Source organism: Catharus ustulatus, chromosome 1 (genome assembly GCF_009819885.2).
Source record: "Catharus ustulatus isolate bCatUst1 chromosome 1, bCatUst1.pri.v2, whole genome shotgun sequence".
In the NCBI taxonomy this organism is placed as follows: Eukaryota; Metazoa; Chordata; class Aves; order Passeriformes; family Turdidae; genus Catharus; species Catharus ustulatus.
This window is the reverse complement of record NC_046221.1, coordinates 42,325,578-42,346,263: the sequence shown is the minus strand read 5'-3', so window position 1 is coordinate 42,346,263 and position 20,686 is coordinate 42,325,578. Positions and strand designations below refer to the sequence as shown.

At 39.0% G+C, this 20,686-nt stretch overlaps 1 protein-coding gene across 10 annotated transcripts in view; it reads right to left on the bottom strand.

Annotated features, from left to right (window-relative positions):
• RBMS3 (RNA binding motif single stranded interacting protein 3) overlaps positions 1-20,686 on the bottom strand; it is a 721,470-nt gene that overhangs the window by 7,987 nt on the left and 692,797 nt on the right. For 8 of the 10 annotated variants that reach the window (XM_033057439.2, XM_033057463.2, XM_033057428.2 and 5 more), the window contains 2 exons: positions 4,608-4,688; positions 1,961-2,088 (listed from right to left, as the gene is read on the bottom strand). In XM_033057439.2, the coding sequence (XP_032913330.1) occupies positions 1,961-2,088; positions 4,608-4,688 (209 nt within the window). Of the gene's footprint in view, positions 1-1,956; positions 2,089-4,607; positions 4,689-20,686 lie in introns of those variants that run through there. The other 2 variants (XM_033057455.1, XM_042779158.1) reach the window with 1 other exon arrangement.

Below are 20,686 nucleotides of genomic sequence, written 5' to 3'. Positions count from 1 at the left end.
CTGCCTCTTCTTTTGCCTATATCTGACAAAATCATTGTCCAGTCATGTTAATTACTTTCTCATATCTCATGTTGACAATCACCGTTTTATATCTGGCATGATGTTTGTTATTACTAAATGTGCCCTTTGAAAAGCAGAGTAATAGAATAATATTTTAATTATAAAACAAAATCACTTGGTTTTATATTAATGGTTACTGGAATATTTTGCCAGAAGTTTTTTTTAAAGACAGAGATTGTGTATATTTTGGTGTGTTTCTACAGCTTCCCACACTGCATTTCCGCCTGCAACTGGCAGATATAAATAGACGGCCCATTTCAGATAAAAAAAATACAGAAATAAGCATAATAAAAAAATCTGTAGTGGATCTGCCTGTCTGATTAAAAAAGAAAGGAAGTCCTCTGAATATAAATGCTAGTGCCATTACAAGTATATCCATCACTGCAAAAAGGCTGTAGCTGACAAGGAAAGATGAGGGATCTCATTTCACCACATGAGCAAGAAACACAGCACCCATTTCAATAAAGAATTGCAATGTAGTTTTCTCCTATGCTGGAAAAATGCCAGAATCTACAGCTCACAGCTACCTTATGAGGGCTTCTAGACCCTAGTCCTTTTTCTTTAAGATGCAAGAGAAAGGGAACTGAGACATGAAATCATCAGACCCAAATGCTACAGAACACACTCATTACAACAAGCCAATAGGACGGTACGGACACATAATTTTCTCTTTGCCTTTTATATTCTGTAAGTATTTTGCAATAATTAATTTATAGATGCTATAGAGACTGGCAGCTAGAAAGGATAAGCATACATAGTCTTTGTCTCCAACTGGGTAGCTTGTGATTGATTGTTTTTGCAATATGTACATACAATCAGATATAGGCATGAAAAAAAGTAGTCTTCTGTTTTATGGTGGTCAAAACCACAAAAATCTGAAACCATTTGATACTCATATGGTAGACAAACATGCATCTTTCATTTCCAGAGGTCAAACATGAAGTAAAGCAATTGACAAACTGCTATAATTCTAATCTTTCCTATACCAGCTCATATCTGATGCTTCTGTAAGTAGAGTCATGATGCATTGACTGACATATCTATTGTATTTCTTGTCTGGCTATTTCTCTACTTTCTTCCCAAGATAAAACATGCATAATTCTATTTCCAATGTGATGCTGGTGTTCAATATATGTGTGTTAATGAAAGACTGGATTTGTGCTCCTTCCTAGAATCTGTCCGACATTTATCAGTCCCAGTGAGCACTCTGTCACTATGTAACCTTCCCTTTGTGAAGATTTTTATTGTAGCAAAGAGAAGCTGCGTTTGAAGAGATTATTCTGAAGATGAAGGGACTCTTTAGAAGTCCTAAATACAGCTGTCAGTTTGTAAATTTTAAACTTTCCAAGGTATTCCATGGAAAGTAAACAAAGGGAGCAGAAGAATGGAGACAGGTTGAACTCACCTCTTTCTTATCGCTGCTTCTTCCATTTCCAGGTCCTGCCTACTCCGTGTCTGCATGGCAGTTTTTGCACGATCACAAATACCAACTTGGGGTAATTTATACTGCTTCATTACACTTTCAGAAAGAAACCTTTACATGTGCCAATGTGCACTGTGCCAATATTTTCACCACTGCAAAATTTAAGCCCTTTTTAACCTCTGATGCCAGATGCTGCCGTAGCCCAGCATGATGATTGTTAACACAGTTGTTGACATCCTTCTGAGTCCAGAAAAGCAGCAGACAGTTAGAGAGCATAGCACTGTGGGCAGGAGCGCAAAGACATTTTGCCAAATTGAGGCCATCAGCCAAAACCTTTTGCTGATTGCACTTCTATATATACAGAATTTGTCTGAACTTAATGAAGCTATTCAGAATTTATATTTCGAAAGAGGGAGTCAAATTTGGACTGCTGTAATCAAGAGGCAAACCCTTCTGACAAAGCCTATGCCTACTTACTTAGACTGTTGGTAAGAATATGCAGGCGCATGTTCACTGGATGTTTCCACTGTCATCTGTTGCTGTTGACCACTGGCTTCCTGTGATGAAGATGCTACTGTCTGTGGAGAAGTATCAGCAACAACACCCTAGGGAATCAAATGAGAACACGAAAAACTTACTAATTTTGCTCACAGCAGTGAATTATGTAAAAGAGCTCAGCACCAGCTCACTGTTCACGCATTTCTCTAGAGATCAGGAGAGTTTGAGGTAGCAGAACCACATGCTAACACAACAAACTCCATCAGTTTTAGAAAGCTAATTCAGCAACAAGAAGCTTTCTCAGCCCACTAGTAGTATTTTGCTCGCACAAGTTGCAGCGAAAAATACCTTCCCCTTTGAGGGCAGTTCTCTGCCCGTTCACAGCTAGAGGTGAATCTTCTGATTTTGGTGGATTCTGGGTTTTACTTGTTTTTTTCACAATTCTTCCAATTTTTGCTTACCTACCCCAACTTCACAGTGAGTTCACATTTATTTTGTTTTACTTAAAGTGCAATAAAAGCAGAATCTAGGCCCATCGCTTTCCACTTTACTACACAAGCAACAGAATTTTAGTCACCTTAGAATAATGCTGCTCTCTTCTACACACTGTTTCTATGCATGTTCCCTTCAAAAATAAATTTGCTTTACACTTAAATCTGTTAAGTCAGAGCTCCAATGAAGTTTTGTTTTATTTATATGTTTGCAAAACATAGATAAGCAAACACATAAAAGATTACATTCATCCATGTAACATTATGCACAATTTCTTATCTTATTTAGACAGTCTGAATAATACTTGGTTAAAGTTTTTTGTATGCTTTCAAAGCAGTATACATTTCTTTCCTCTACTCTCATGCTTGGTGTGTTGGTCACATGATTAGCAAGTCACTTCAGGGAACTGCTTTATTACTCTACTGCACACAACAGAGCCAGAAGAGGGAGCACAAAGCACTTGCTTTGTTTTTATTTGAGTCTCGTGTAAACAACAGGTGGTTTATTTTAAAGCATCAGTTAAAATATCAATTTCTTTTTTGTGACATTCTTTGTATCTATTGCTTAGCAGACTGTCAGTATTTTCTTTTTCTGTCTACTTCCTTGTCTTTTTCCTTCTCCTTTTGTCCATCTCATCTTGAGATTGTAAGCTCTCTGGGGCAGAGACTGTATTTTTTGGTCTCTGCTTGTGGAGCATCCAGCATGGTAGGGTCCTGGTTCATGATGCTACATGAATACAGATAAACATCAACAATAATCATCATTACTGGATAAGATCAAAACAGGCTATAGATTCAGATACTATTTTGATTATTATAGCAGATAATTATGACATTGAGTTACTTTAGAAGGCGTGAATATACTAGTGAGTGGTGGGGAGAAGGGCTTGACAAGTAATTTAAATTAACCTTAATTCTCATTTGGACAGGTCAGCATGGTGTGCAGCCAATCCCGTGGTATGAACCACTCTCTATCCCACCATCCCATTTTAATTCAGATTTGTATCTGCCTAATTAAGACTTAAAAATGGCAATTGAAAAGAGGCACTCACAGTGCATTTGCAAACAAATGAGGTTTAGGGCAAAATTATACCGAGACTGAAAAAAGACTGAAACACAACCAGCTCAGTATGACAGAATGGTAGTAGCCTTTCCTGTGGGACCTTATCTGGGAATAATTGCAAAGAACTAGGAGAAAACAGGATAAACCCACTTGACCGCTGGTGAAGCCATGCCAGCAGTACCACTAACTCACATCCTGAAAGCACAGAATAGTAATAGCACAAAATCCAAAGTCCACACAGATGAAGACAGAAGTACAGAGACCCTGGCACTCCTTGCCTTACCCCACAGTAGGGCAGAAGTTGTTAATAAAAGAGGGTAGTGCCAAAGAGAAGCACACAGGGAAGAGGATGCCAAGGCTCCCTCCTCTCACTGTGCTCAGCTGCCCTTATGAAGCTTCACAGAAGTGGAGGCCAAGCTGACGCTCTCCCAGCAGCCTGTGGTCTACAGGGTTGAGTAAATACTTACTCATTAGACTGTCATCAGCATGACTCAGCCCCAAGGAGGGAGGGAGCGAATCCTTCCTCAAGGATGAAAAGCACTCAGTCAGTGCAGCATCCTCCATGTCTGTATATACAAGAGGAAGGTTTCCATTGCTCAATCACTTTTTCTGGTGGCTAAATGTTTCAGCAATTACCTATGCTTGCTAAGGACAGCATCAAACCCTCTTGCAATCTTCTCTTCTTGAAATCTCTTTCGGTTTCGTGGTCTGCCTGCTGGGTTTGTTTTCCTGTCTCTTCCCATCTCCCTCCCAAGTACATGGGGAAAAAATAGTCATAATCACTGATGTTTTTATTCCATGTCCTGCTGTACAACAAAACAAATGCAAAACAAGAGCCCTTGCAAATAATTAAAAAAAATTAAAAAGAGGGGTTAGGAAAAAGAAGGAAAAGGAAAGAAAGAAAACAAAAAGAGAAAGAAATGTGCAGTCCTCATTTAAAAAGCTGGAAGCTTCCAGCCACCACTCTATAAAGAACCTTTAGGCCCCTTTCAAACAACAGGTGCTAGAAAGCATAATAAAAAAGAGTTCTACTCCCCCTTCACTCTACTTTCATGGATGGAGATAAACTTACTTCAATAGGGACAGCTGTTGGAGGCACAGGAGTGTACTGGGGAATGTAGGTCCCTTGCATAGGTGCAGCAGCAGTCATGTACTAGAACAAATCAAAAGCAAATGAACAGTAGAAAACCAAAATTAAGATGCATAAAACCATGTTAGAAGAATTGCACTTTTTCAATTTCCCATTCAGAGTTTTTAGTTAGAGTATAGCATATTGTTTCTTTTAAGTAAGGACTTTAGGTAATGGTACAACTTACCCAGCTACAAAACATTGTAATCTTGAACTTCAAACTCAGGTCATATCTGAATACAGGCAATAGTAAACACCTCACTGATAGAAGCAGATTGTTCTCTAAAATTGAGAGACTCCTATTTGTAGTTACAAACAACTCAGTGAAGACACGATAGCAGCATATGTGTTTACAGATACAAAGCAGCCTAAACAATAATTTGGAGTCTTATTGACCTTATCTAGTAACACCTACAAAATACAAAGCATTAAATTTGAGATGTTTATTCCAATCCATATTTAACCCCATCAACAGCAGCAGTTGAGTTTACAGGGATACAAAGCTGCATATGGGTGCAATCTGAGACAGGAGAAATGAAGCAAAAGTAAGATCCATCTGGAGTTTCTCCTTTTGTACACAGGTACCATAGCTAAATTCTTATGGCTTATTCTTACTATCCAGGGATCTTTCCTATGCATTTTGAAACTTGTGCAAATTATTATAGCAACAATTTATATTAGCTTCTCTGAAACACTGTCTCTACTAAGTACTACAAGACAATCTTTTTTAAAATTCATGTGTGCATATGAATTTTGTCATTGTTTTGGCACTGATTTCTTTATATATGACACTTTTCAAAAATCTCTTGAACTAAATGCAACAGTCATAGTTCAAATTTTCAAATAAAGTATTGATATTAAGTCGTTAGATCTATATGTACTTTTCTTTCTACTATCCAGTCCTAACTATATGTCTTTACTGACAAGAATCTCAGAATGAGCCCAATCCCCCAACTGACTGTATGACACTTCCAATACATGTTATCTTCAAAGACACACCAAAGATCTGAATCAGCCCACAATGTATTTGATGAATTTTAAAATGAGTTAAATATAGCTTTGCTTCCTGGCAGAGCTAGGAAGTGCTCACAAGATTATATTCCGCTGTTTATAGTAAAATTTACATTTCAAGCACTCTCCCACCTCAATTCTAAACTAACTGGATGGTTTGATATGCCTGTCACAAATATGCATTATGAAATTGCAAAATGGGGTGCAGACTGCAGCAATGTTGGAGAAACGCCTCAGGGAATGACAACAGTATATGTAAGAATCTCACAGCTAAATTCTGAAGTATTCTTTCAAGTAGAAGAAAATAAAAAGTATTTAAGTGATATCGTTTTCTATTTAAAAAGTAAGTCAGCATATGTGACATAGAATGCATACTTGCAATGTGAGCAGCATATGGTGTTGAGACTCATCACAGTATTTTTCCCCAAATTCACAGTGTTTTCCTTAACTTGAGCAAAGAGACAGGAGTGCCCTCAGCATCTGTGTGCCTACATCCGGCCATGTTTTTCTGCAGCTCTTTTTCCTTGTACTTCAGGAAAAGAATTTAATTCAATAGTGTTTTTTATGAAGGCTAACCCACCAAAAGCATTAGGGCAACTCTCCCTATTGTACTCAGTACAGTTGGGCTGTTCTCCTGCCTCACAGATTTAGAGCTAATGAGAATGCTACAGCAGGGTGTTGCAGAGCTGCTTCCATTCCATTCATTCTGCCTTGTAACCGTGCCTTCACATGTTGGGAAGACATCTGTTGTGAAGCACTGTTCTAAATTTGCCAATATTTAGCATTAACCTGAAGCACGCATTCTTAGAGTTCTGCTAAGACCTGTAAGGGTTCTAAACATCCATGCTTCAGTCGAGCTTCACTTGTAAAAAGATATACAGAGTTTATTTGAAAGTGGTAATTTAAATAATAAAGTGGTATCATTCAACTTGAACTTCTACTGTTTTATTCCTTGAATCTGGCAGAAGATCAACATTCAGACTCTTATAAGATGCAGTTGACCTTACACACAAACCCATGTGACTTAATATACAAATATTAAATTATTCAACTGCCTTTTAATTCAGATCACTCAATTTTTGCAAAATCCTTTGGCACTATGTTCTGCAGCACAACAATGGAAACTGTCTGGGAATTAACTGATGTCTTCACTGACTTTAAAAGCTCTGCTCTCAGTAGTTGTGCTGTTTCTTACTCTATTATTTTTTATCTCTTGAGGCAGATCCTGATCTTACTTTCCAGTCTCCTTCATGTTGCTTCTTTCACTGCCAGACAATCTGTAGGGAAAACTGTGCTATTGACTTGAGTGTCACTGGTGGCCCTGGCCAAAGCCTGCTGGCCCTGTTCATTTCAGATACTCACACCTCCTGGTTTAATTTTATTTTTGCAGAAGTTTTAACTGAATTTAGCCAAACAGCAATGATTTAAAGTACTGGAGACCAAAGCTATCCAGTTACCTGCCAGACTCCCTGGAGAACTGTAGAAGATGACTCCTCCCCTGTATATAACATTAGGCATGTCTAAATGTCTGTACTAATGGTGGTTCAATTTTTTTGATAAATCCTTTAGAGTTCTACAATTAAAAAGAAAAATGCTGCTAGCCAAATTAGTTCCACCAATGGCACAAATGAAGTCATAGTACTTGTGACAATGAATTTGGTCCTAGGAAAATTTAGCCAAGGCTCAGTGCTGCAGAATACTGGTGCTTAATAAATGACCCTGAATGACACAGCAGCAGGTATGCAGGTATTGTGCCCTTCAGTGGAATGTCCAAGCATATTTAATGTCCTCCTTTTTACAAATGTAAAGAAACCTTCACCATTTCAGGCAAGAGTTATTGGGTTGACAATTAAACATGTTATAGGGGTTGAAATTGATTCTCTGTCTCCAGGGTCTCACTGAAGGGCTCACTGAGGCTTCTGTAAAAATTGTTACCAACCTATAAAGGACAACTACAACTTAGTTCTCAGAGACACATAATTGGTGTCTAGTATCTGAAGTCCCCTCACATGCAGCACAGGGAGTCCCAGCTGAGACCACAGGAATTTGGGAGTGTCTGCCCTGCTGGACCAGTTTCTGCCAGGGAAGCCTAGGGCTGAGAAGCTGCTTTAGTTTAGTTTGTTTACTAACAGTGTAATGAAAAAGGAGACAGATTAATTTTTATTATACCTGACACTAGATAAAGCAAGTTTACATGCATTTTTTTCCTTTTTGAACTACATAATCCTAATTCTCTGATCTCATGGGATAAATAAAGATTACACAGTACTAAGGCACAATGTCAGTGTTGATACTTACATCAATGGGTTTGGATAATGCAAGAGTTGAATTCCTTGTCATGAATATTCATGGTTGGTTGTTTAGCAAAAAGCTTCCTAAACACTGCTGCTCAGTAACTGCCATATCTAGCACACAATGAGCCCACTCTGGAATCTGTGTCTCTGCCAGACACTTTACCTAGATATTTCATTAAAAAATGTCCTCTGGGTCTGTTAAACTTAGTAGAATCCATGCTAGGAGGTGGGAAAGAACTTCAGAAATCATTCTGAGATTAAAAAAAAAAAATATTTTATTTCTAGCAGTTATATCTATCAGTTATATCTATCTATCAGTTTATGACCACTTAGGATGAAAATTCTAGTCTAAGGACATCCTTGAGCTGAGGGACTCTGTTGTAATGCAGCTCAATTTGGATTAGAGTTCCTGTAAATGTACATACGCTGCACATGGCTTCCCATCTACCTCAAGAGCCTCATGTAACTTGGAAGTAGGCAGATGGCAAACAAAGAAGACATCAATGTCTGAAGGTCACCACTGACATTTATTTTCTCCATGAACCACACTCACTACAGCTCTTTATCCACACTATGTGTGAAACAGACAGCATGACTCACATGCTCAGCAGCACCCAGCTAAATCCACTAATTATTAATATTATGAGCACTGAAATAAGAGAATCTGAAAAACCCATGAGGGTTTTTCTTTGTCATGTGTTTCCATCAGGATTGAAGATTCTTGAGCTGTGACATGATGAGTCAATCAACAAGGTATGTGCAAGGCAGAGGAAACCACTGCGTATTCTTCCACAGCTGTACAGGCTTTGTGGGTCTAAAAGTAGAAGCTGCTCATTTCTGACAGTAAAATGAATAGTGACTCTACAGGTGGAGATGATGGATCTGGAGGTTATAAGGGAGCTTTTCTAGGCAATCTGATCCTCTGAAAGCCAGTAATTTCTAGAGGAAACAACTACATTGCTGGTGGCAACAGACTCTTAATTTGCTTCTAAACTATTGTTTTCTTCATACAGTAAAAAGAATGAATGCTCTCAGCACTGAAGACATGCAGTATTATAATATAATTCATGCTTTATGATGCCCAACTGCTTAATTCAGACTGCACTTATCAGGTACCAATTTAGTCTATATGCCACATTAACAATTCTACTCATGCCTTTTCCAATGGGGTTTTTGTTTCTTACCATTTTGAAACTACTTAAATGTGTGGAAAAATATTTAACTAGAAAATAAGAGTGCTAATAATGTACACTTACACCTCTGTTCTCCTTTCAGATACTGCCCTCTGTGACAGCAAAGAGTTAAATGCAATGAGGTAACAAATGAGGAGGTAGGTTGAGGGGACAAAATGAGATCCCTCAAGAAGAATCATGTTTAATTCAGAGAGCAACATCACTTTGAGATCTGCAAACAGCACCATGTCCCAGCCTGGCTCCAGCAAGGATCGTGTTAAGCCTGCAGCAAACACCAAATCCATAAAGATGGCAGGTATTGGGAAAAAAAAAATGGGGGGGAAAGCAGCTGCCTGCACCCAGCAGAGTGAGGGAGCATGCTGCAGTAGGATAATATGGTTTACCCATCAAAGTTGGAGCTGAGTCACCTGCCGGGAATTGGCAGGAGTTTTTACATTGAGATGGTGACACAGGTGATATCCATTTATTCATCTGCCCTAATAAGCTCTCAGCCTGCTTTTCTCAAGCCCAGGTTAATGCAGAGTCAGTCATCTGCCTAACAGCGGAGGTACATAGCACACACCCCTTACAGCAGCCATCAGTTACTGAAGTTCAGCTGAGACACTGCCTGAAAGAGTGCCTCTTGCAAGACCAAACTATTTCATTTACATCACCAGAAGAGTTTGGCTGCACACTCTGTTTAAATTCTGAAGGCCATCATTAACAGAATGTATAAGAAGCCACCCTAAAGTTCAGTTTTATTTATAGGCCTAGTTGTCTATAAAATAACACAGCTGTGATTAGACAGAGGCTGCTGCAGATACATTAACTCTCTCGGTCACTATGAGTACTGTGAGATTTTAGAGAGTGACAACAGTTAATAATCTCATCAATGTTGAATAAGTTTCCTGGTATAAAGAAGACAATTTACAATATAAGATAGTAACAGATAGGTTGCAGTAAATCTGGAAACCTCAAACAACATTCAGAATCAGTGGACTTACTAAGGACAAACAGCAATGAGCGAGATAAAAAAATGTTAAAGAAGACTTTTATGCATTCTTTGTGCATATGTTCTTTTCTGGTGTTTTGCTTTGGTGCTATATCAATGTACATGTGTTGCAAGAATCAAAGATCTCCTTCCTTATATCATCAACCTTCATGTACCTGAGAAGACACAGAGCCTTTTCAGTCAAGGTGAGAGCCAAAATGCAGCAGCCACGTAGAGAATACACTGGTAAGCATTTACACTGACCACCACAGCCTGCTAAAGGCAGGTTAAATGCGATATCTGATGTGAGCAAATGCTAAACCAGGTATCTGAAATAAGCAAGGATTCCAGAATCTGGTCTTCAATGACTATTTGTGGTTTCATATCACCATATGAGCTATAGTACAATGATAATGACTAAGCTTTTCAGGATTCCTAGAATTAATGCCAGGGTTTGTTTCAGCTTTTTTTCCTTTTTCTTTTTTCTCTCTTTTTTTTTCTTTATTTTTAATCTTTTAAACCATCTGAGAAGTCTAGACACTGCATCACTAACAGAATTATGTGAAAACATTTGCATTGCTGGAAAACTGAAGGAAATGAGTCTGTTGGCTGAATTAATTTTTATATGTATGTGGGTTTTTTTTATCCCATGAAAGAAACCTGCCCTTCCACTTTCAAATCTCTTTCCCTGCACAGAACAAAAACTGCATCTCTCTTTGACCATTGTCAAGCAGTTATAACTTTAATGAAATATAGAATAAAACTACAGCTTTTTTCTCTCTGGTTCCACCTTCTCATTTGAAAATACCCTGTTCTCCAATAGAAAAGAACATTGTCTTGCTGTGTCCTCTTATCCCATAGTCTGGCATGGAGACATGGGAACTCAGGAAGAGAAAAGGACCATGTAGTTCATCAGTGCCAGTGGCAGTTCAATGAAATACAATATCCAGCTGCCACAGTTTTCACTTTAAACTTAAAATATCTTTTACTACCCAGAAGCATTCTCATTTTCCAGCTCAATCCTGTACTTATTCAATGGCTGTTATTAATTTCACTTTCTCCCAATTAAAGAATGGGAGAATAAATGATACAAAGTTTTTGCATATATTACAATAATTTTGGTGATAATTATCAGCCAGGCCTAAAATATAATTATATAATTCCATTTTAGCACACAATTACCACAGCCGTATCAAGAACAGCTCTGTCATTCAACAGAATCCCATCGCTGGGCCACTGCACTCATTGTTCAGGCAGAGAATAGAAATCCTTACTGGATTTAACGTTCCTTCCCTGCTGCTCAGTAATACAAATGTATTTAGGAATGCTGGCTATCAATTCCCTTTCAACCTTCCTAATGAGATGTTACCTAATTCTCTGAGCAAGTTAAATGAAGGTAGAGAGAATAATAACTTCAAGAACTATATTTGCAAACTAATCTCCTTTTCTCTTCAGGAGTTCTAAACATCGTTCACAAATCTCTATCATTGGAAATCAGAGTAATACAAAGGTATAGAAGAAAGAGTGTGGATGAGCTAACCCCCCATAGCTGACAGGTCCTTTCTTCTGTCTGAAATTCAGTTCTGCTACTAAATCAGAGTGATCAGGACTAATCAGGTAAAGACTATTTAAAGTAAACAAATATGAGAACAGTCAGATCCCCACATATAGCTGTGCACCATGCACTTTGTAAAAACTGTAGTAAATGCAATCAGTACAAATAAAAAACTGGCTAATTCACTTTAACCACTTTTTAATCTAAAGCCTGACACTATAAATGAACTCAGTAAAAGTCTTAAACACTTCCAGATATCCCATCAATATGTGAAAAGGGTGAAAAATGGAGAAAAATTCATCAGGATGTGAAAATAAGTTCCCATTCTGATTGCATCTTTCATTAATTGGAAACTTCCCTTAGGAGCTTGACCTGAGGGTGCCAAAGGCCCTTGCAGTCCATGTGTGTACTGAGGCTCATGACATTTTTACTCTTCCTTGTGATGTTGTAGGTGGGGACCTATGGAGACTGTACAGAAATGTAAGCAGATGCCTCATGTATGACTGCGTGTATGAACAGCCCCAAGATGTGAAAACTGCTTTTTTGCATAATTTGAATACAGTAATTTCACGACTATAAGTAGCACCCTTTTGACTAAAATTTTCCCCCGAACCCGGAAGTGCGCCTTATAGTCCGGTGCACCTTATCTGATGTACAAAGTTCGGAAATTTGCGAACCTGGAAGTGCGAGCTGCGAGCTGAGCCGGGACCTGTGGGAGCTCCGGCCGTATGGGGGGAGTCGGGAATCGTGGGAGCCGCAGCTGCTGGGCGGGGGAAACCGGGAACCGGCGCGGTCGCCAGCTGGGGAGAAGCAGGGGGAAGCGGTGCGGCCACGGGGAGGCTCCAAGAAGCACTGCGGGAAAGTGCCGAGAAGCAGCAAAAAAGCGCCGCAGGAAAGCACTGAGAAGCGGCGCCGCCACTGGCCGAGGGGAAGCACAGCCGCGCGGTGGGAGCCAGGAGCCCTGCCAGCTGGCGCCAGAGGCGGGCGGGAGTGCCGGGGCCCACTGCACAGGGAGGGCGCCTGGGGCTGCATTTAAAGGCTACATCGATCTTTGAAAAATGTTTGCAAATTGAGCACCTGCCAGTAATCCGTTACTTTGTTGCATGCCACGCAGCTCCTCGCTGCAAAAAAGTAGTGTGCCTTATAGTCCGGTGCACCTTATATGAATCAACAAAGTTGTGAAAGTTGCCGACTCCCTGGGGGTGCGCCTTACGGTCGTGAAATTACTGCAATGCCATGTGACTGATTGATACATTTGCGAGAGGAAGACTTCTGTGCTTAAAACAAAGAACAAGACTGGCAATTTGCTGTATTTTTTTAATTCTTCAGTTCTTACATGGTTCTCTACAAGAGAGGCTTTTTTTGTTCCTAATACCCTCTATGTACCTGTTCTATGAACGCACATTATGAGCTCTTTGTGGCAAGTTTCTGAGCATGGGTTAGTGCCTGATTTATTACAGTCCTGTGCGCAGCACCCTATATAAATTCAGGGTATAGTGACTGTATCATAACATAAGAGTATACTGCATCAGTCTTGGTCAACCAATGTTGGAAATCACTGAGATTCTGTCACATTTATATTCTTCTTCCAGATCCTGTATACTGAAGAATGAAGGGTGATGCAGCAGAATGATAACAGTGGTTTCTGATACTTAAAAATTCCCTATGCACGCCTTTAGTTGGAAATTCTTAGACATTTCCATTTAAATGCAGTTCTGCCAATTAGTCCCTGATGAATGGCTGCTAGTAAGATGAAGGAAAACTGATCTGTACATTTTCATATTTTCAACATAATTTAAAAAAAAAGAGTCAGTGAATCTTTCAACATATGAGCACACTGAGCTATTATTAATAATACATTCATTTATATGAACAAATAATTGTTTTCTAGAGGTAAACTGTCTTCTAGATGCTATTAAATCTCCATGAATTTGAAGAGTCTAAAGAGAAGCAGACTGCTGTGTGCAAGTGTCCCTACCGTATGGATGAAGTTGTTAAAACAAAAGGAGAACTGCTTAGACTTGTTAAATAACAGTTGCTCATCAATCATCACATGCACTTTCCATTGCTCTTTCAGACCAGGGATAAAAGTGGACAGCTCATGGGTCAGTTGTCCAAAAATGAAGCAGATGAAAGCCAGGACAATTAGTTGGAAGCAAAACCAATCCAAAATAAACAGTATAAACAGACAAAAGGGCACATGAATATTAGTATTTCCCATTTTCCTAGAAACAGGAAGAATTTCAACACCTCCTGCATGAAAAGGCAGAGGAAAGGTAGTAAGATAATAGAATTATACCACCAGTGTACACCTTGGACATTGTTAAGAGCAGCTAAATCATTATATTCTTCAGTTCTTTACCTCTGAAAGATCCCTAGAATACAAAATATTTGGCTAAGGATAATGAAAGATATCACTGTGGGAAGGGAGAGGAGGGCAGGGCAGGGCAGCACAGGGACCATTTCAGTACTTCATAAAAAAGACTGCTGTTCACCAGTACCCTCCATCCAGAGACGGAGGACAAATTGTTAGTTCAGTGAGCCTGAACTACCTTGTAGACATCACCTTTTGGGGCTTACTCTGGACACAAACAGTGGTGTTAGGGACGCCTTGCAAGCTGGCCCTCCTGAACTGATGGTGAACATGCCAGTCCACGCTTAGGCAAGGGGAAATACATTCCCTATGGGAAATGCTGGGCCCTTATGCCTAAGGATACAAGGAAAATCAGCCTGCTGTTGGGCATGTGTGGATAAACGTCCCACAGGTCATGCACTCAGGCCATCCAGGCAGTTCAACACAGAGATGGTGTGGTTAAGTAAGGAGTTTGCAAGCCCCAAGAGCCCTGCTTCATACAGGCACTCATGTGACCTCTGGGATGTCCTTACCTCTTCCTACACATCTGGAAACTGCCAGTCCTTCTTCAAGTCAGTGCCCTGCTTTTATTCCAGGACAATCTCACCAAGTTGCCTCACCAAAGTAACATTCCTGGGGTTTTCTGACTTGGCTGCCAGACTAATCTGGCCCTCAGTAAGCAGACCTGTAAGCTGACCCCATAGGAGGTCTGGAAGCCTGCCCAAAGCATTGGACATGGTGAGGCTGCTCTGGAACATTAAATCCTGGGAGTGTTTTGCAGCTGCTGCCTGAAAACTGACAGAAACCAAGATGGACATTTAAGCCAGTTGGCAGCTGCCAAGATCTTGCAGACTAGATTTTGTATTGGGAACAACATGAAGCATTGTTTCTGAAAATTAAATTTTGTTTGGAATTTCTGACTCAAGGGAGAACCTTTCTGGTTTGTTCTGAGTTTTTAGAAGATGAATCAGAATGAAACTAAATTTCATAAGATTGATTGATTTCAAACTGGAAACCATGAATGTTGCTCAGCCAATTCTTCTTCTATCTGCAACTTCAGCAAAAGTATCATATTTGGATAGGGTAGGGATACTAGAGAATACTAAGCTTTAAAGGCTGGTGCCTATTTCATTACATTTAAAGTAAAGTGTTTTAAAGTGATGCAGTACAAAATATTGCTTCTCATTAGAATAAAAATTGTTGTGTCAACATCTTTAAATGTATTCACATGATCATTCGCCTTACTTAAATGGGAGGGCTGTGGAAGGTGGTAATAGTAAGCATTTTTGGGGAAGACTTCCTTTTACCACTTTCCACAAACTCTTGAAATTCTTATGGGAGAAGGATCACCTTAAAATTAAAGTCAATGCCCTGCAGTGTCACTGTATAAGAACATTACAGTCTGCCCCTAGATATGTTAATTAGCAGCTGTGGGAGGATCTCTGAGACACGGACAGATCATATCAGCAATAGGGCTAGGAAGGCAAAGGAGAAACCTTGACTTTTAGCAGGGTGGACTGAACTACATTGCTTTGTCATCAGCTTATCTACCATGTAATGATCTGCTAACAATGTTGAACTCCTAAGTTTGCAATAAAAATCACACAGAATCTCTCCTAATTTGTCACTGTTTCGTCCAAAAGATCAGGGAAGAGGTAAGGAAGAAGAAAAGATACCAACCACCACCCCCTCCAAAAAAAAACAACCAACCAAAAAAAACCCCCAAAACAATGAAAACCAGCAGAAGAACAAAACAGAAAATGCAAAAAGGAAAAAAAATCCCAGTACCCCAAAAATAGCCAACCCTCCTTGCCTTAAGGAGGGCTGTCTCCTGTCATCATCTAACCAGTAATTTGCCTCCTACAAAGAGGTCCCTTTAGAATGCCTCCCATTTTTGACTCCTGCAGGTCTTTCACACTATCTCACCATAGTATTTTCTTAACCTATTAGATACTGTTTTGTTGGGGAAATGTGACCAACACAGCTGATGAACCCTAAGTGAAGTAGCCAAGATAGCAAGTCTGATGCTTCAGCTTTAACTCTCACTTTTTACAGGTGAGCAACTTAACACATAGGAAACATGAAGTTTGTTTGAAAAATAGAAAAGTGCAAGTACTCATTTTTCATAAGACACTATTAAACAGAGCTTTTTAGGTGTACTTAGTACTTATTTTACCAGGAATAACATGAGCAATGCTTGAAGGGGCCAGATGCGTCTTACTGCTGGCAGAATAGCAGCATTCCAAGCTGTTCTTTGGGTTCTTTCAGTGTTAGTTTTCCAAAGGGGAGAGAGTCACCTCATATGCATTCAAATTATATACAATTATAATTTGGTATGGATTTGTGCTTTAACACCTTCTTACAGTTCTGGAAAATACAAGCATTGAAAGTTTTCAGTGCTGGTGTATGAATTTTAATAATTTCTAGTGCTAATGAAGACCGGGCCAAGTAAAAAGCAATTCCCATCATCGGAGAAAAAAAATCTGTTAATCAGTCTTGTCCTCGCTCTCACTGTACTGATTGTAAATAGTTTTAGACAGGGCTAAAAAAAGTGTAGCAGCAGTCTCAGCTTGATAGATGAGCATGCTGAAATGGTTGCTCCTAATACATTTTCTCAGTTAGCACACTCTGTGAAAAATTAAAAGCAAACCAAAATACCAAAATCTTCTCGATTTCCTCCCCTCTCTCTAATTCTGATGGAGATTATGAGGACAATAATCCAGGAAGGGAATCAACATAGGGGAAAATATAAATACATGTTCAAAAACTCATATTTCCTCCTTATGAATGCCCTTTATATGACAGAGATGTCCAAACAGCACTTAAGGAGCAACAGCAAAATGCCTGACAGACAGGCATGATAAGTAATGGCTCAAAATGTTTGCAAGTTTGACAGAAAGGGTGACTTTTCTTTCCTTTTTTTCCCCCCTGAAAATCCTTTAAGGTAAACTCACTCCATGTCTGTTGGCATGCAGCCATTTTCCTATAAATTCATATTAGAAAGCTGTATTTCTAATGGATTGGGTATGGTGCTTTTCCATTTTGCTAATGAGAAAAGCTAAAGGCCATTACTTGTTCTGATTAAGATCCCAAGGGAAGAAATGTGATGTGTATATTACCAGGCCATACGGAAAGGAAGTATTTGGCATTTCCAATCAATCAGATGAAGGGTAGACAGAAAAAGTCTTATCCTGTGACTGCAGAGGAAGAAGATATAAGGGGAAAAGAAACCATAGAAAGTGTCTTTAAAAGGTGACTTACAGGAATCAGTTATAATGATATTAGTATGATCAATGACTAGGGCTACTATCTGGGAAGGATGTAATTACCAAAATGAAAACTTTCAAATGGGAAGCCTGATCAAGGGCAGAGGTACTGTCATATTTCTCAGAGCACTGTCAGCTCTCAACCAGGCAATGTATTACTGTGTCACTCACAAGCACTACGAGGTTGTGCTTCCCTGGGGTGGGAGCAGACCTAGGAAGTGAGGGGTTGAGAAACTTTGCATCCAGCTCAGAAACATAGGTAAGTCTGGCCCCAAAGGCAAATTCAAGATAAAGAAAGATAAGGCTGGCAAATGGGAAAATACAAAAGAGAAAATTCCGAGTCATGACTGGTTTCAAGGAAGGTTTTGCAACAGTTCACACTTAAAAATCATTTCAAGAGAGAGAGAAAAGGAAATGCTGTAGATCAACAGGCTACTTGTCATAAAGACAGGAAACAAAAAAGCGTACCAAGAGATGCAGCACTCAATTTACAGAAGGATAGTCTGGAATATCCTCTAGGATATTTCAATATGCAATTCCTACATGTTTCCTGTTGTCATAGAATTTTTCACATTTATACCTGAATGAAATACAGAGTTTAGAGACAATTTTTCATCCTTTTTTCAGTGGCTGCATAGTAACAGCTTGAAAATGGTACAAGATACATGCTCCAAATGGCAAATTAAATGAATAGAGCTTGGAGATGGTTGTTCTAAGAGTGAACAAGATCCCTTAACTATGTCACAATGCAAGAATGTAAGAAGTGTAGGTATACTTTACATAATATATTAATTTCACATTATAAATCACTCTGCAACATTAAAACTGACAAAAAATATCTCCCACCTACATACTCTCAAATGGAATTCCAGATGAATGGAATATTACTGTCAATGACAGCAAAACTATAATAACTGATAAGGTCAGCAGGAGAGATAGTCTCCTATACTCTCCTAAATCTGTATTAGGGCATTTAGCTTTCCTCTTTAGGACACCACTGATCTTTACAGATACTCGGGAATGGAAAGAAAGGCTATGACACTTTCCCCCACGTGCTTTAAAAGAACATCTTCAACCCTTCCATTCATCATGAGATCAGGAGGCAAAGGTAAGAGATGCATTTCTCTTAAATACTGGTGACAAGGCATGGATGCAACACACAATGCTGGAAAAAAAATAAGGACCACAGCTGAGAAAGCCCTTCTATAGCTATCAAACTGAAATTCAATCATCTTCAGCTTTCCTTAAAGGTTTATATTTAAAATAGTCCACACAGGCCCTAACAGGAGTTCTCGGTGAGCTTTTCTGATCCCTCTGCTCCAATCACACAAAAAGGAACAAATGCTGCACAAATGCACCTCAGCCTGTACAGGCAAGCAATTCTTGCCTCTCCTAAATGCCACACTCCAGTCAGGGAAATGTTCTTCACAGGAGGTTCTTGTAGATTTTCTATTTCTAGGCTAGGTTATCCATTCTGGTTCTTTGATGCATTTCTGGCTCTGGTACATGGACTGACTGGAAGGCTCAGACATCTTCATTTTGCACTGGCGCTCACTCATCAGCATAATGTTCCCTTTCTCCTTTCCTTTTATACACAATATAAAATAAAAAAAAAAGATTAAGTGCTGTGCAAATATTTGCAGTGGACAAAGTCCTAGCTGCACCACAGATTTCCTTGTCCAAGAATATGACAGAGATGACAAAGTGGCCATTTTTCTGTCAAATAAATTTATATCAACACTTTAATGCCATAGGACTTTGCATGATTCACCTTACAAAGAAGGATTGCTGCTGACATACAAGTGTTATACAGAACTCATAGGCCATGCTGCTAAAATACAAATTAGCAGAGTTAACACTTAGAAAGTACAAAACTGGCTATTGCTGAAGCTGAATAAGGGCATTTATAGATTCCTTGCACTTTGTGGCTGATGGCAGGGACAGCTAATTTAATCTCAGGATGGGAGGGTGTGTGGGGGATGGTCTGCCAGCCTGCCCAGCTGTAATATCCCCTAACAGCCTTGAAGGAATGGTAATTGTGAACTGAAACAGCATCTGCCTAGCTGTAATCCTTGCCTCAGGATGGAACTTTTTTGCTTGTTGTGAAGATCATGAGAAACACTACACGGAGCGTGAACATGAAAACAGAGCAAGATTAAAAACATTAAATACAACCACCAAGACACAGCTGTCCATACTGCAAGTGAACTCAGGGAAATATAAATGCCAAATGTATCTGACATTAATGACATAATTTGGTACGGGAATTTAGCATACTGTTACTGCAAAATTCTACTTTAAAATATTTTTCATTATTATTAATATAGAGCACAGATTAGTACAGATTATTCAGTGAGAAGCAATTAAGATTCACTGCTAGGTAGTAAAGTCAAATCTGACTTTAACTGGTAAAATCTTCACTTTTCTTACTGAGAAGAATGGACCAATTAGTTCAGCTGCCTTGACCAGAACAGCTTATGGCAGTCCATCACATTGAGACTTTGCCTCAAATGTATGGCTGAGCATCCCTGGGCTTGGAACAGGAGCTGCTGTCCATACTGTAAAAAAGACTACACTGTATGGAGATCATTTACCTCAAAGGGAATTGATGAAATTGCATTAATTTGATTATCTATTTAAGTAATGCTATGAGGTTTAATTAACATTTTTAAAAAAAACTTGACAATATAAAATGCCATATATAGGTGCTGTTGTTCTCTGCCTCAGGATGTCTCTGAAAAAATCAGAGTCCTGTTGTGTTTGGGAGGAACAGCAAATGCTACAGAATCCCCCCTGTATAATTTGTACCTTAGGGGGAAAAAAAAAGAAAAAGAAGAAATGTTTGGCATAAATCTGCAGGATATGTACAGATGGAGTTAAAATACTTCCATAGAAATGCCACAGCTTCATAAACTGAACTAACTGAACTGCCTAAAAAATAAATGCTTCAAACTATCAGTAAGTACTGAATTTTTTTAGTCTACAATAGGATCAGCTTTGCCTGCAAATATCTCTGTAGAACAATTATAGAGGAGAGACACTAATACTTTATATTTCTGTGCCAGACTTGTAATTGCAATCAAATAATTAAGAGTCCTTAGAAGACAAATCCAATAGTGTATGCATTAAAGTAAAAGTTCTAATATTAAAAATAAGCTCAAGGAGATGCCATAGTGCTTAAGCCATATTTTTCTGCTTTGAAACACAAGAAAATATAACACTGTTCATGACATTTGTATGAAAATTAATGAAAGAGAAAAGTGGATTTATAAGCTTTGAAATGTATTATTTTCTTTGCCTTCTGTTGCAGATTAATTACTTTAAATTTTCCCATCAATCATTTTCTGATTTCCAACTCTGTTACATTCAGTTTTAAACAA